Below are 17300 nucleotides of genomic sequence, written 5' to 3'. Positions count from 1 at the left end.
AAGCCATAAAGAGAAGAACTTCAAGCTTCGATGAAGCTCCACACCAAACTACCAACTTGATTCTTAGCTTCAAGTTTTGAATCTACAACCTAGCAATGATCCTCACACGCTAGAGGAATCTAGAAGGAAGGAAGGAAGAAGAAAGCTTCCAATTAGAGCTCCTTTCGTTATAATTTTATTTTTTCTAGTTTTTGAAGAACATGAACTTGTAAGACTCAGTTTTTAACAAAAACCTTATATAACTTTCCTATCTTAGGGTCAACTAGATCTCTAGCCAAAGACCCTTAAAACTAACCAAACTCTTGAAAGTTCTTTAATTATTAAAGCTTCACAACATACCTCAAGCATTATATACATAATTAATGCTAAAAATTTCAATAATTAACAAATAGTAGATAATCAATTATCACTCTTATATAGCATGCATGTTTGAATTAACAAATAATAATTCTTATGTTTTCTTTGAATTAATGATTCGAATCAAGACCTAAAAAAATAAATATTAAAATCATGAATGCGCGCAATTTTTTTAGTTTTTATATTGTTATTTTTTTACCATATCTCCTAACCCTTGGCGGCTAATTTTTAATCAACACTTTAATTCAATGTGCTAAATTATACTATTCATCTTTATAATCTTCAACTTGCAATTTTAGTTTTTTTTTTTAAATTATACAATTTAATATATTTTTCGCATAGTAAATAATATAAATTTTATAATATTTAAAAAGTATAACATTACAATATTTCTTTAAAAAAATTAATAACTATAAAGGAAGCAAACGACAAAAAGTGATTATATATGTTTATATTCAGTTATATAAAAATATATTAAATAAAAAAATTATATAATTAATTTATTAAAAATATTATTTTTATTAGATACTTTATTATTTATTAGTTTTAAACTAGATTAAAATTAAGTAACAAACTTTAAAAAAATTTAATGTTATATATAATATAACCTTCATGTTATAATTTTAAAATGTAAATGACAGAGTGATTTAAATAGTAATTTATTGTGAGGATCATGAGTTTTAATTCTTATCAAATACTTTTTTATCATCTTCTAAATAAATCATATAATTTGTATATAAATTTGTGACTATAGTTGTAACACCCAAACTTTTTTAAAATTAGTATAAAACTTTTAATTAATTTATTGAGTTTTTAGAAATAATTATAAGAAACTTTTTGTATAATGTGTATTTGAAATATATGCATTTTAGTACATTATTTTTATTGACTGTTTTATTTTATTAAGAAAAGGGAGTGAGATTTTAAAAAGGAGCTTTAAACTTTTCGTTAGTTTACGCTTTTACATTACATTTACATTCTTTCTCCCTAGAACATAATTAATAAACATTTTAAAATATAAATATTTATAATATAAAAATAGATATATAATTTTTTTAAAGTTTATAATATCATTTGGTATTTTAATTTTTTAAAGAGCTTTTAATTAGTTTTTCAAACTAAAAAAATTGTAATTTAATTTTTTTATATCTTTTTTTATATATATTTTTGTAATTTAGTTCCTAAAGTTAGAGATTAATTTATAATTTATACTTAATTGTGTTTTTGATCCTTAAAATATTGTAATTGTGCAATTTTGATTCCAAATTTTAATCGAGCAATTTTAGTCGATTATAATCGTGCAATTTTAGTCTTTTGATTTTTAATTAAAAAATTTTAATCCTTCAAATATTATAATTATACAATTTTCATATTTCTCATTAAAAATTTAATAAATTTAAAATTTATATATATATATATACATATAATATTTTAAAATTATATAACTGTTTATTTATTTAAGTTAATGTATATTATAATTTTTTATTAATATATCAAATGATATATATTTATTATTTTTAAGTAAATAAAATTTATATATTATTAATATTTTAGTATTACTGATAAATTAGTATTAATAATATTTTTAGTATATTTATAGATAAATTAATAATTTAATAAATATAACTTAGTATATATTAATATATTTTTACAAAATATAAATATATTAGATAAGATATATATACTTCTAATTAATTATAAAAGGAATATCAAGTTTGTAACTATTTTTATCTATATTTTCAGTGAACTATTGCACTCTTAAATGTCAAAAAATAACTTTTCATATATTTTTTTAAATAATCATCTCTATATATATATTATGTGAATAATTGTTAGAGGAACTATTTAATTTTAAATTATTGCGACTACAAAAGTAAAATTATAGCAGTGTTGTTGGCATCTCCAATTTGGAAGAAAGCGAACAGTCGTGAGTCACAGGTGCAGATTGGTCAAAATATAAATAATCCAATTGGGTGAAAATCGCGAGTGCATTGCATTTGCATTTGCATCTGCATCAATGGCGGGCGTTTCTCTCAAGTGCGGAGACTGTGGGGCTCTGTTGAGGACCGTAGAAGAAGCCCAAGAGCACGCCGAACTCACTTCTCACTCCAACTTCTCCGAATCCACCGAACCCGTTCTCAATCTCGTCTGCACCGCTTGCTCCAAACCCTGCCGATCCAAAACCGTTAGTCCAATCAACACTTTCCGATTATCGTTTTAGGGTTCCACATCGCTATTAGTTATCTGTTTATTTATTTTTCATATGCATTAACTGAATCCGTTACTGTTGCTTGCAATTGAATTCCGAGGCGGTGAAACCGATTAGTTTGGAGGCTCCTAAGGTCGATGCGACTTCTTCGTCGGAAAACCCTTCCGCTGCTGCGTCTACTGACCAGAATGAAGGTAGTTTTTATTATTAAGCTGAGTTAATTAAGGTGTGATAATCTTAATTTGAGATTGTGAAGATGTAAATAATGAATTAATGACCAGTGATTTCCGTGGTTTTATGGAATGAAATTTTGCTAATGAATGATGGCATCCGATGTTTTTATTAGATGTGCACGTTGATTTGGAGAGAGAAAAGAGAGAGATGAAACCTACATTGATCTAAATTGATGAATGTGCAAAATTAAATATACGCTATTCTTACAGGACGCAGATATCATATACAGTGCTTAGCTAGTTAGCTTCGGCTAACTAGTTCTCCGAGAATTAACTACTCGTAAATAGTAATAGTTTGGTTTATAAGCTCAGTGGTGAATGGTGATATGATTTTGGTTTGTATCTTTGCCTGATTGTGATTTGTATTGTGTAATGCAGAAATGGTTGTTCCTGAAGTGGATAAAAAGCTGCTTGAGGAACTTGAAGCCATGGGATTTTCAACTGCAAGGGCAACACGGGCGCTTCATTACTCAGGTGAATTTACGTGCAGTCATATTCTTTTGATATTGACCTTAGTTGTTTAGTATTGTTATGGGTTCAAGATTGTAATCTTCTCTCACTTCTGGATATTAAACATTTAAACTTAGTTTCTTCCATTCTACAGGTAATGCTGGCCTTGAGGCTGCTGTAAGTTGGATAGTAGAGCATGAGAATGACCCTGACATAGATCAGATGCCCTTGGTATAATATTTTTATTTTTAATGTGGTTTATAGTCATTGTGTTCTTAACTGCTTATTGCTTCTTAAGTAATAGATTTGATGCTGCAAACTTCAACAAAATTAAGACTAATTCATGTTGTGATAAATGTCAAAATGTGTTCAGTCATTCAGTGTAATTAAGTTGCAACCTCTAGTTTCTGACCTGCTGAATAATGATTCCCTCAGGTGCCTGCCAACACCAAAATTGAGGCTGCTAAACCTTCTCTTACCCCAGAAGAACTGAAGGCCAAACAACAGGAACTAAGGTATGAAACAGAATTCAGATAAGATTTACACTAAAGGGCGAAGTTATGGGGAACAGACTAAAAAATAATTTTAGCTATTTATTGATTCATTTGATGGAAGTAATGTATGATGATGGCAGAGGGTAATCCTTAATACCTAATTGGCTTTTACCTGACCTCTAAGGAGGTGTTTGTCACAAGGATTGTTTTTACTTTCTTAGGAATTTGAGATTAGGGAAGTTAGTTTCTCATGTTTGATTTGTTAGTTAAAACATTCTTAGGATACATTATTTCCTGGGAATAATTTTTACTTATGTTTCCCATGAAGTCATTCACATGGGAATAGGTGAGAATCTTACATTCTTGAGTTAAATGAAAATTCTTTTCTAGTAAAAACGTCATATTATCTTTATTTTTTTATTTAATACAGTAAAAATATTTGAAAAATGTCATGTTACCTTTATTTCTTTATGTAATACAATTATACAGTAAAGTTTTTTTGATTCCTTGGTAACATTTATAAATACTTCTAAAAAATTTTATGACCAATCAAATGGGTTTTAATCATTCCTGTGAACCAAACAAATTTTAATCATGATTCTTGGGTATGAAAAAATTTCCTGTGAACCAAACTCCTCCTTAAGGAAACAGTTGTTGCATTCTATATATTCAAATTTTCAGTAAATTATTTTATAAATAAATAATAAATAGGTGGCGCTGTAGGCTTTAGCGACACTATGTCGCTATAGGCCATAGCGAGTCCTTGTTTTTTTATTTTATTTTATTCTCAATTATATTATCAATTTTTATCAAATTTTTATTTTATACTTCTGTTTTATTCCATTTATATTTTTAAATATTTTTAGTTTTATTTTTTTATATATTTTATTTGTTAAAAGATATTATATACTCAAATTTTCAATAAATTATTTTATAAAAAATCATTTAATTGGTGGCGCTATAGGCTATAGCGACTTAATTAAAGCCGTTTTGTGTCGTCATGAGCTGTAGCGACTTTGATAATATGACGTTCATGGCTTCTCAGAATTTAAAAAATTACACGTGGCATTGGTGTCGCTATGGTCCATAGCGACACCATAGTAAAATGTCCTAAAGGTGTAAAATGTTTCAAAACAGCCCCATTTATGTAAATAGTTTTGGAAACTACCCCACAATGGTCAATCAGCCATTGTTGACTAAAATTTATTGAAAATTACAAATCTTGGTAAGATGCGAAACTCATGAAGATTTTTTAAATTTTAATACAAATTACTAGATTTCTTGCAACTCCTCGGACTCGAGATAATGTTTTGTATAAGGTATGAGTGGTTTTGTCTATCAGAAGGTTATTTGGTTACTAAACAAAACAATCCCAGCCTTCTTCCATTATGATCTCTGTTAACAATTCTCTTTATAAAAAAGGTGGTGGCTATAGAGCTTTTGAATATTACCTATGATACATGGATTGGATAGAAATGAGTTCCTCGGGTTTTGGGAATAAACTATATGTTTATTTTTATGTCATGCTTATATAAATAATATGATATTTGGATATATTTTCTTAGGTAGGTTCTGCTTAACTCAATAGTTAAAAGTGTAAAAAACCCTGGATGCATACAAGTGTTAAGGCCACGTGATATACATTAATTTTCAACTTTGACTAAATCCTTGCTATCACATACTTGAATCTTGTCTTCGCGTTAGATATTTGATGAGCAAACTAAGGTAGGCTTGTTTACTAATATCACAATTGATTATGCAACTCGGAAACGGCTGGCTATTATATCAGCGGATTTGTTCATAACATTAAATTTTCCCTCTTATTGTTAACCCTTATCTTTTTGAAGCCACCTAGGGGTCCTCCCTTAATATGAAAAATATTTGATAAAAGGATTAAATATATTTTTGTCCTTAAAAAGTTGACTGTATTTGATTTTAGTCGTCCAAATTTATATAATACTCATTTTTAATTCTTTTTATAAACACTATTAACCCTTATCTTTTTGCTTATTTTTTTTATTTATTTAATCACTGTTCATGTTCATTGTGAGATGGTCACCCGATTTGTGAAAGTGATTATGCACTTTTGAAGCCACCTAGGGGCTCCTCCCATAATATGAAAAGTATTTGATAAAAGAATTAAATATATTTTTGTCCTTAAAAATTGACTGTATTTGAGTTTAGTCTCTCTAAATGAAATTTATTAATTTTAGTCGTCCAAATTTATATAATACTCATTTTTAATTCTTTTTATAAACACTGTTAACTTTTAGTTAAAATGAGTCACTTAAGCACCTAAATCACCATATCTTTTACTGAGAAAGAATTGTTCTAATATATGTCACTTGTTTCTTAACCATTCTTTGAGAGCAACTTGCCATTCATGACCATTCTTGTTCCTTATTAGGCCCTCTAACTGAAGGAAAAGAGGATTCATTATCACAACTTTATGTTGTAGATGTTATAAGTATGTTTATTGGACTTGTTAATTATGACTGAAATGTATTTTTTCTTTTTCATTTCTGATATTTGTCAAACTGTGATTTTAGCAATGATATGAATGATAGAGTTGAATATAACAGCCAGAAATGAAATAGCTCAATAAATGAATTCTTGAATCTAATGTGCCACAACTTTGATTCTTGAATTGAAGATGAATAATTCCAGAGTAGCCACTGAATATAACAAAGACAAAAATGGAAGTTATTGTCAATAAGGCAAAAGAATCCTTATATATTTATAATATATTTTGTTAATATCTTCAGGTATGAAGAATCATTCTGTAATTGCAAAAACTTATATGTCAAAAAATACAAAATCCTGATACTTCTTTTAATGGCTCATAGACATTCGATATCAATCTAAACAATATATTTTCTTTAAAGAAATGAATTTTAATTGGTCATTTCTTGTAATTTAATGTTACATTTTTCATTCTTAATTTTGTTTCCTCATGTTCATTCTATAAATACTTTTAGTTCAGTGGAAAGACTAAATTAGTGTTAATATGTCATATAGTATTGCATCCTAAATCATAAACTATGATAAGACATTATAGCATTATGTAAAATTTGATGCTAAAATAATTTAATGTTCATAGTTATTTTTTAACAGTCAATATTTTAATGTTTTAGTTTATATTTAAATCTAAAATATAATATACATGTAAAAAATATTTATATTTTATAAATTTTAATTATAAAAAAGGAATATTTAGCTTGCAAGTTTAAGGTACTAATATTAATATATATATATATATATATGATAATTTATCAATTATTTCACGCATTTTTTAAAATTTTACTAAATATCCTTATTTTAATTTTTATTGTTTGTAAAGTATATTTTAAAAAAATAAACCTGTATATATAATTTCATTATTTTAAATTTTTTAAAATAAAGTAATAGTAATATATAAGATTTTTCTATTAAATTTTTTCCTCTTTATGTCTCTCTTGATGTGCTTCTATCGTTTCTTTCTATAAGAGACATTTGATTTGGGTGTCGGTTTCTTCCTCTTGATGTTTTTTTTTTTATTGAATCGTTGAGAAAGAATTGTTCTATTTATTTTTGAAATTTATAGGGGTTGGGTTTTAATACTTTTTTTTATTTTTATTTTCTTGAATATCCGCTAAGGCACACTGTTGCAAATTATCACTGATATGCCTATGGTTCTTAATTCAGATTGGTGGATTTCTTTGGACTCCTCGATCTCAAGATAATAATGTGCAGTTGTCTAATTGTGCGGTTAGTGATTTTCTGACTAATTTTCTTGGTTGTAACTTTTGTATCTCTGTATACTATTTTGTTTTAGACTTTTGTATTATACTATTTTTGTACTCAAAAATACTATTTTTGAGTACTAGGATGTTGGCTATGGAAGACGGAGAAGAGGGTTTTGTGGTAGAGGGCAACGATGGAGGACAATGTGAGCATATCAAAGAAAAGAAAATGGTTCTTGATACATCTATGTTTCTTGATATTTCTGTCACAAATCTCCTTGCCAGTTTAATTTTTTCTTGATATAGATTGTTGGGTTTCTTGCAACTCCTCTGTTTCAAGATAATGCTGAGGTTCTTGATACTTCTATTACAAATCTCTATCTGAGTTTAATTTCTTCTTGATACAGATTGTTGTACCTGCACCTCCTCGATTTCTTTCAACTACTCGGGCTCAAGATAATATGTACAAGTTTTATAATTGTGAGGTTAGTATCTTTTTTGATAAATTGAGATTTGACCCATAAACTTTGTTATAAAATTTTTGAAATTTTTTGTCTGTTTCAAGGCAGCAACTTATTGTACATACTCATTTTTAAATCTTGAATGTTCCAAATCCTCTAAGGTTGGTGTTGCCTGTAAAAATTGAGAAGTATTGATTGTCCAAACTTGATGAATCCTTTTGAATATTGGAAAGTTTCTTTATTTGTGATTCATAATGGGTTTCCAAGATTGATTTGTTATTGGGTAATATGAGTTTTGCATAACCAAAATGGGACTCGTAGTATGGTTTAATTTAGTAGGAGAAATCTTTGTCACCCCAATTTTAATCCATTTTTAGATGTTTGAGCCTTTGTGACTCAAATTCTGGTAACTGGTAAGTGAGTAATTTTCTTTTCTTTTCTTTGGTGAACTCAAGAATTTTTTTCTATTATGTGCCAAGTGAATAATTTTAAATTAAACTCAAGATTCTTTCACTACTGCTTCATTCAAAATTAAATTTGAAATGTGCATGCTAGTATTAAAAGTTATTTAGTTATATGAGTATTTTGGCATTATTTCTCTAGGTTTAATTTAATCTTGAACTACTTTTTTTTCTACAAAATGACCTAAGAGCCCATTTGTGGAGGATGATTGTTGACCTTGAGGTGAATTACTTGCTACATATCTGTATGACTAAATACTTGCCCTTTCTCTTTGTTTCAATATCATCTGGCTTTAGGCTCCTTGATTTGGTCTAAAATGACCAAAATTGTTGCTGTTACTACTTGTTTTAGTCCCTTGCTTGCCAATGTTAGGTTTGAAGTATGCATTATGGATGAACCTCATACCAGTATGCTAATTTATTTCTTTCATTTATTTTATAGAGAACATGTGATACTTTTATGCATACATATATATATATATATATGTGTGTGTTTATGCCCTATCTCTTGTGTTTATGTCTATGCTCTATCTCTGTGTGTTCTGTGTGTTTATCTTTGTCTTTGTATGTTTATGTGTGTGCCTGCTTATATGTCTTTTGCGTGTTTGTGTCTCTATGTGTGTGCATATCTATGCCTTGTATTTGTTTGTGTATGCTTTGTCTTCATCTCTTTGTTTACGTGTATGATTGTTGTTTATGTTTGTCTGTGTGTCTCTTACATGTGATGTGTTTGTGCCGGTGTCTATCTGTGTCTCTGCCTTGTCTTTGTCTTTGACTTTGTGTGATTTATCTTGGTCTCCGTGTTTGCCTTTATTTGTGTATCTGCCTGTTTTTGGATACAAGTTTGTATGTCTCTTTATCTCTATGTGTTTGTATCTCCCTCCCTCCTTCTGTGTGGGTGTGTCTGTGACTTTGTTGGTGTGTGCCTCTGTGTTTTATGCCTATACGTTTGTTCGTCCTTTATGTTTGTGTGCACTTTGTCTCTGTATTTGGTCTGTGTGTATGTTGTGTCTGTATGTGTGTGCGTTATCTGTCTCTATTTGTGTGTATTTCTCTATCTTTTTCTTTGTCTCTATGTTTGTGAGTGGGCTTCCATTGATCAACATGAGAATGGGCCTGTGTTAGTGTCATCTGCCACAGTGTTTACTTTCAACTTCTTATTGATAGAGGTTTACACTTTACACTAGTCACCACACTAGATGTTATATAGTTGACTATCATGATACATATTAGGTTTGGGTAGTTGTTTTGTTTCGTTCATAAAACAAGAACAAGGCATTTTGCAGTAGTGTTATAATCTTGCAATCAACTATTTCCTTAAATTTTCCAGATTGAAACTCTTCTTAAAGGCAAAGCTTGCTCTGGAATAAAAGAAACTGCAACTAGTTTGACAAAACATCTTGCACAAAGAGCCCAGGAGACCTTAAATTTTTTTAAGTAAGTTCAGTGTTTGAGTAAATTCAGTGTTGTCTGATCCCAATTTCTTAGCCATATCTTCTAACATTTTTTGCCGTGTTCATTGATGAGATGACAAATTTGTTGGTCATTATTTATTATCATTCCTTACATGTTAATATTTTTAAAATTTATTTTACAGTTCTGATTTATTCTGCTCATGGACATTTTAGTGCATTTCTTTGTTGGATATGCTGAGAGATTGACATGCCATGTTACATGTTTGGTCACTTAATTTCTAGGTGTTTCTTTTGTAGTTTTATTGAAAGGATATCTTATTGATAGAATTAGTTCAGAATCTAAAGGAAAGAATTAATTTTTATTGATGAATCCAAAAGACCAAATGTTGTGCCATTGTTGGTCTTGAGCCAATCAAATATTTCCAACTATTTTTGAACTTGAGTTTTATTTTCCTTATTATAAAATGATGTCTGTGAGGGAATTGTGCAATCTCATTCTTCTATTTTATTTATTTATATTTAAGAGAAAGTGTTTCTTAAAGTTCAGTTTTCATTCCCTTTGTAAGAAGGATAATGCTGTACTCTTCTCTAATATGTGTGTGGGTAATTTTTTTCAGGATCTTTACCGTAGATCTGATCTTCACATATTTGACCTGATCAAAATTCTTTAAACTTTGCAGCTATCAATCCACCTTGAAGCAACTTTTTCTGGAATTTGAAAGTGGTGATGATTCTTCACAGCTAGCATATGTAACTCTGCGAATAATGCAAGCTTTGCAAACCAATTTAGATGGAAAATCAGAGCAGTATAAAGACCCTGCATTAACACATTTTTTTCTCATGAACAATATTCTTTATATTGTTAGATGGGTTTGGAGGTATGTATTTGACATATTTTGGTTATGAATTTCTTTAAATCACAATTTTTTTACATGTTTTGGTGGTTGAAAGTCTTTTTTCCTCTTAACCCTTTTCGGTTCTAGGTCTGCGGCCAAGGATTTGCAAGGGGATGACTGAAGCCAACCACATAGGAGGATTTTTCAGCAGCATGCAAATCAATAAAAAAAGAAATGCTTGGGCAAAGGTCTTTTCTAGTGACCTTGCTGACCATTACATGTCTTGCAGCTTTCTTAGATGTCACATGGATAATGGTAAAAATATGTTTAGCCCCTCTAAAATGATCAAAATTCGCTTTTAGTCTCTTTAATTATTTTTTCATCCTATTTCAGTCCCCCAAATTTAAAAATGCATCACTTTTAGTCCTCCAAGTACTTTGGTACTGCTCAAAAATTGTTTTAAGTAGCTATTTAAACTACTTTGAAGATAAAAAAAACTCTGCATTCCAAAATTTCAGGAACTAAAAAAGATAATTTTAGAAGGACTAAAATTGAACTAGAAAATTTTTGGAGGGAATTTCTTAATTGATATTCTCTTTTATCTTTTTCATTTTATCCTTAATAATTATACATAATTTTTGATAACTATACAAATTATGCGAATGAATTTTTTAATTTTCTTTTATAATGGCAGCATGTAATGTTTTATTTATTTATTTTTACTTTTTCAATAGGCACTATTAAAGAGATTACCCTTTTTTTCGGTGTCTATACTAAGTGTTTTGAAGTGTTTTTTTTTTAACTAGTAATAGTTAATAAGCATTAATAAATTGTGTCCGAGCATTTATGAGCATTTACTTATAAATTGAATTGGTATTTTTATTTTGGGTATAAATATCATATTTTTCACTACATGTGCAATACTAGTGAGTGACAGTTTTCCTCTGGATGTTTACTATAGCTTACTCTTAACAGGTTGAAAAGTTAGTTGATATTTATTTTTTTAATTCTTACAAATGTGAATTGGTTTGCGATTGTGTCAGATCAGAGGTATTTATTTATAGTTGCTAAAGAATAAGGAAGTAATGTCATGATATGTTATGGATAGCTCTTTTAACTCTATTTTCTTGCATGTTGTGTTTTAAGTGCCGGAACTTGGGGTGGGGTGTGATCTTGCATGTTGTTAAGTAGCTCAGAATTGTTTTCTATCACGTGGGTGGACTTGATTGATCTGGCAAGTGTGTAATTTGATTTTAAACTTTTAAGATTATTTCTCTACTTTGTGTGGACCTGTTGGATTGGCAAAGTGGGTAATTATTTTTTTCAAGATTTTTTCATTAGATTGAATGTTGAGCTGTTTAATTGGTGAAATAGCTAGTTAGAGTTTCAAGATTCTTTCATTCTTTGCATGTGGACCTGCAGATTTTTTGAGTGAGAATGTTGTGATGTATTTCTTTTGTACACTACTTTGACAATTTACTGAATTTTAATGGAATCAGAATTCCTGAATAAAAGTTCTGTTATGTATATCTACATTTAGGCAACAAATTATAATTTGTAGAGACTTTAGTGGTTTTTTTTATATTATCTGCTCTTAATATAGCTCTATAGTTTTGTTTTTAATTGATTTTCTGTACATGATATCAGATCAGATTATAGTTCAGAGATCTGAATTCTGATTGGATATAAATTGAGTTTGTTCAGTTCAAGAGTTGGAATAATAACCCATCGTTTATTACAAACTACATTTTGTACCTGGGCATTGCATCTTTATGTATATTTAGTTCTTATGCTATTAATTACATTTACAAATTTCTAATCTTGCATATATCAGCCTTGAGGTGTCCAGTTAGGTTGAGGTTTGTGTGTTAACATCCCACATGGGTTAGGCGTAGGCATATTATGAAGGTAAAATGGTCTTTGAGAAAATGCTTGTATTTTTGTACATGTGTGTTGTTTAGGAGAGTTTTGTATATAAATTTTCTTTTGCATTAGGGTACTGCGGTGGAAGGCACCATACAACAGTTGTTTGAACGTTCCCGTATGAACTATATCGAATGCCGCAATTTTTCACTATAAATAAACAAGAGAAAAATCATTTTATGGCAAGTATTTTAGAACTCTATTGTCTCATGCAAGAATCCATAGATTCTCAGAACTTCTGCAATTTTTAAAAATGAGAACATTGAATAGAAACATAACAGAATCACTCTTAACAAAACAAAGTGAAACTTTTTAAATTTGTTATACCAAAGTTATATATTTAAAATTTAGAGGATAAAAATAAAAAAATGAAATAGGATATTTAATTCTAATTTAGTTTTTATGTTATTTTTAAAAATTAAAGTATTAGGAACATCATAAAAATATCTTATTTTTATTCCTCTTAATGAACATTTATTAATTTTTATAAAGTTTGAGAATTTAAATAAAAATAAATAAAACATTTGTATTCTTTTTAAATAACACTTATTAATAAAATTTCACCAAATAATCCAGATTAGAATAAACAAAGTTATAAGAATAAAAATATTTTAATATTTAAAACTTTGAATGGATTGTTTCTTAAGTTGTAATTTTTACCAAATTTTATGAACAAAACATTTAATAGTGTTAAATTACTAATAATCACAAGAAATTATTCAACAAAACAAGTCTTTTACATTTTCTCTTTTCCATTGAACAAATTTAAAGTTGCTCCTATCGTGCTGTTTTTTCCTTGATCACCGTCTCCCGCCCTTCTTTCTCTCTATTTGTCTGCTTTAACATCATTCGTTCAGATTTTTTTTTTCTTTGTTATTAAGAGTCTCTCTATTTTTCAATAGCAACTGTACTCTTGAATGTCTCCTCTTCCGTTAAATGTCTTCATTCTTCTTTTCCTTTTCTTTTGTCTCTACAATTTAGATTTTGCTTTGCAATTTCTTGTTTCATTTCTTTGTTTATTTTCTTGATTGTTTTGGTTTGATTTTTAAATTTTTTAAAAATTTGTAAACTTGATAAACTTATTTTTTGGAGTAAATATATTCTTCCTCTCATATATATATATATAGTCAAAGAAAGTGGAAGTGGATACATCCAATTAGAGATTTTTTATATATAAATGTATCGGAATAAATGGAATGTTTTGAAAGTCGTACCTGAACTATACGATGGTTGCTGTCTATCCATGCTTATTCCACCTAATTCTCTTTACTTTTCTCAAGGATATTAAAGCCATTGAAATAATTAAAAAAAAAACAAACATAATTTAATTAATAATTCATCAAGCCAAATTGTATACCAAGAATACCATTGAATTCAACGATTTACTGAAATAATTTTAACAAAAAAAAAAGCTAACAAGAAAGACTTAATTTAATTTTGTAAAGTGATTAACCAAACAAACGTTTTCATATAAAAATATAAAGTCACAATAAAATCCTATAAATTTATTTCATAAGTTTGAACTTAAGATCTCAACTATAGTCATCCATAGAGAATACTATTGGAATTTTCATTGTGTTGGACAACACCTTTTTATTATTGGCAACTAACAAAATTCTACGACCTTTGTGATCATTTCCAAATGGTATTCCTATCTTGGTCAAGTTGATTTCACCTTGTAGATTGTCTAAGATGATAAGGATTTTTTGCTTCATCTTTATTTTTTCATATAAACAACTAGCTCTTTCCTCTAGAGTTTTCTCTTGGAGTTGTAAACCTAAAGGGTTTCCAAGTTCTTCTTGAATATTTTTCACGTCTAGTGATTTTTTCCACCATGTATTCTTTTTTACCAAGCTTGCCATTATAACCACATCAAATTGTCCATCCCTCTTAACTCTTCTGGTGATTTTCTTCACTACATTATCTTTACTCTTATAACTTGATCCGTACAACCCAGTCATGATAGTGTCTGGTTGTGTTAGAGTTGTTATCATTTCATCCAAAATCCGGTCCATGTATAAATTAGGAGTGACATCAAGCACATTAATGGTCTCTGATGCTGGTTGTGCTATAAAATAAATAGATTGAATATAATTATATTATAATAGACAAACTAGTATGTGAACATGTGCAATGCATGGGACAAAATAGTCATAAAGTAATATAATATATTATAATAAATAATTACAAAATAATAAAGTTGAAAATAAAAATGGAGAGAGGTGATTTCTAAGTCATAAGCTTATGAAATTCAAACTTGAAAAAAAAAATCCTAAGCTTACAAAATGGAAAAGGAGGATAACATTATAAAGGTGAAAAGTATATAACATGCCAAATGAAACTCGCTTCGGCCATTGGTATTATAATACATTATCATAAATCATTTAAAATTAATTTAGTCTCAATTTGCAACTAAAATCATAAAACATAATGTATAACAATTCTTTAATTAGTTATTTCATAGTAAAAATGGATGCAAATAAAAGAAAACTATGCAAGAAGCTAATATTTGAAAGAATCGATGGAATGTTGATAGAAAACATCCAAATAAGATTTCCTACCAAAGTTCCTCAAATTTTAAAGGAAAAAATATAACTCAAAAGTTGAAGTAGAATAATTTTTTTATATGCACTTCATTCATAATTGTGCTAATTAAACACATATAATATTGTCAACAAAACTTAACTCAATTCAATTGTGTTGCTTTCCTGTATAGTTTTTGTTAACAACATAAAATGTTTTACATTATTCTATAAGAATAGTTTCTCCAATAGTCTTTCTCCAACAAACACCACATCTATAAAATATCCAATATGTTAATTACTAATGTATCAAATTATAAAATTTTACAACTTATATATAAAAAGAAAACCACTGATTTAACAACAAATTTATAGCTAGTGTATTATGCATCTAATTTATTTAGAACAGTTGAAATTATAATATGTTTAAAATTATGCAAGAGTTTTCTTTGACCTTTGAAATTTAAAAATTACGAAGATTAATTATATTAATATATTTAAATATGTTAATGAAAAATTCCTTATGAAGTCTTCCTAACATTAAAGTTTATTGTTTAGGAAATGAATGATTAAAGTAATAGATTTGTTGATTTAGTTTTTCACCATCAAACAACATAAATTACAATAAAGTGATAAAACTACAAATGAGAGCAAAATGTCAAATTTCACTATAAAATATTATTATTTTAAAATTGATTAAGCCAAAATCTTTTTATTTTCCTTTTAAAAAGTAAAACAAAAAATTGTGTTATGCTATAAATAAATAATATATGTATTTAAATATTTTGGCAAAGAACAAGTGGTTGTGGATACATGGAATTAGAATTTTTATATTTTATAAATATATCGGAATAAATGGATTGTTTTGAAACTCATACCAAAACGTTGTTGTCTAGCCTTGACTATACCTTTGCAGCTCAAGACATATAGCGATTGGACAATTTCAACAACCTCTTTTGCAATGGAAATAATGCATCCCATTTTTTTCCTTCCTTAGTCTTCTTGTTTAATTTGTTGTGAAACTGAAAACAATGCATGATGAACATCAAAAACAAATCCATTATGACAACGGAACACTATTGAAAGTTTTAAGATTACCTTTTGTGCACAGATCGATTCATGAACTCTTATGTTTTGTATAGACTTGCTTGCTTCTCTCCAGCAGAAATGAAGAATGAAGTATGAGATCCAGAGAGACTAATATATATAGCAATAAAGAAAAGAGCCAAGTTGCTGAGAAAGTGGGAATGAACCCTTTTTCTTTAATATTTTGCAAGCAGGGTGTCAGCTTACACACTGCTGACCAAATATTATTGCGAATGCAGTTAAGGCTTTGACTTTGACAATTATAATACTGACACAGCTAGAGCTAGCTACTGAGGCTTCCACATGGGTATTCAATACTTGTCACATGTGGGTCAAACGCTGAAGGCATAAATTAAACTAACAACAATCATTGAAGTCTTTTTTTTTTTAATTTAAATTAGAGAAAGATATAACTTATATGAGAATTTCTTTATAAATAATACGAGAGAAGATGAATTTGATATTAAATTCTAGTTAATAGAAATAAAAGGATTTAAGTTAATTTGTAACGATCTTCAAACTTTTTGTAACTCTATGTCTCCAAAGTAACTCAATAGTAATGATGACCTAAGTGATAAAACTTAGTCACATATATACTCATGCTCATGCACAAACAAAACAACATCACACACAAATCCATCTTGTCCTTTTGTTTTCTTGTGAAACTGAGAACTAATACATGATGAAGCAATAGTATATCAGAAACAAATCCATTAATTAGGACAAGGGAACACTAATATAGTAAGTTTTAAGATTACCTTTTGTGATATAGTACTCTTATGAGAAAGATATAAAGAAAAGGATTATAATATATAGCAATGAACAGGAGGACTATAATATATACAGTATTAAATTCTTATTCATCTTCGTGGCATTGATTCAATACCGTGTTGTTATTATTTTTCTCTGGTGATAATTCTCGTGTTATTATTATATCTAACAAAACGATACGTGTTATTACGATATAATAAATAAAGTTTGATGATAATCATAATATGGAGTATTAAATATAACAAAATCAATAAAAACATGATGTTAGTCAAAATGAATTCATGGTTGAGTAAATAAATCACACCATTGAAATTGGTGAGATTTTCGATAGAAATAGCTGCATATTAAATAACATTTCAT

At 28.3% G+C, this 17300-nt stretch overlaps 1 protein-coding gene and 1 long non-coding RNA gene across 5 annotated transcripts; one reads left to right on the top strand and one right to left on the bottom strand.

Moving 5' to 3' along the window:
• Positions 1-2258: 2258 nt before the first annotated feature.
• Positions 2259-11009, top strand: LOC145954482 (uncharacterized). Of its 3 annotated transcripts, XM_083068765.1 has the most exons (10): positions 2263-2760; positions 3178-3273; positions 3404-3480; positions 3685-3764; positions 7428-7490; positions 7610-7697; positions 7873-7950; positions 9718-9824; positions 10483-10680; positions 10786-11009. In XM_083068765.1, the coding sequence occupies exons 2-10, from the start codon at positions 3180-3182 to the stop codon at positions 10817-10819; spliced, it is 819 nt and encodes a 272-aa protein (XP_082924891.1). In that variant the 5' UTR covers positions 2263-2760; positions 3178-3179; the 3' UTR covers positions 10820-11009. The 3 variants fall into 3 exon arrangements, with proteins under 3 accessions (XP_082924892.1, XP_082924893.1, XP_082924891.1); XM_083068766.1 differs by lacking the exon at positions 10786-11009 and having other exon boundaries at positions 2259-2760; positions 10420-10555; XM_083068767.1 differs by lacking the exons at positions 7610-7697; positions 9718-9824 and having other exon boundaries at positions 2259-2760.
• Positions 6039-16364, bottom strand: LOC114915303 (uncharacterized). 2 transcript variants are annotated; one of them, XR_014431688.1, is made up of 4 exons: positions 16182-16364; positions 15962-16105; positions 13776-13830; positions 6039-6418 (listed from the first exon to the last, which is right to left on the bottom strand). It is a non-coding gene; the product is annotated as an uncharacterized LOC114915303 (long non-coding RNA). The 2 variants fall into 2 exon arrangements; XR_014431687.1 differs by having other exon boundaries at positions 15992-16105.
• Positions 16365-17300: the final 936 nt, after the last annotated feature.

This window comes from Cajanus cajan, chromosome 2, assembly GCF_000230855.2.
Source record: "Cajanus cajan strain Asha chromosome 2, NIPB_CcT2T_4, whole genome shotgun sequence".
Classification (NCBI taxonomy): Eukaryota; Viridiplantae; Streptophyta; class Magnoliopsida; order Fabales; family Fabaceae; genus Cajanus; species Cajanus cajan.
Note: the sequence above shows the minus strand (reverse complement) of the source record. Positions and strands in the feature narration are given on the sequence as shown.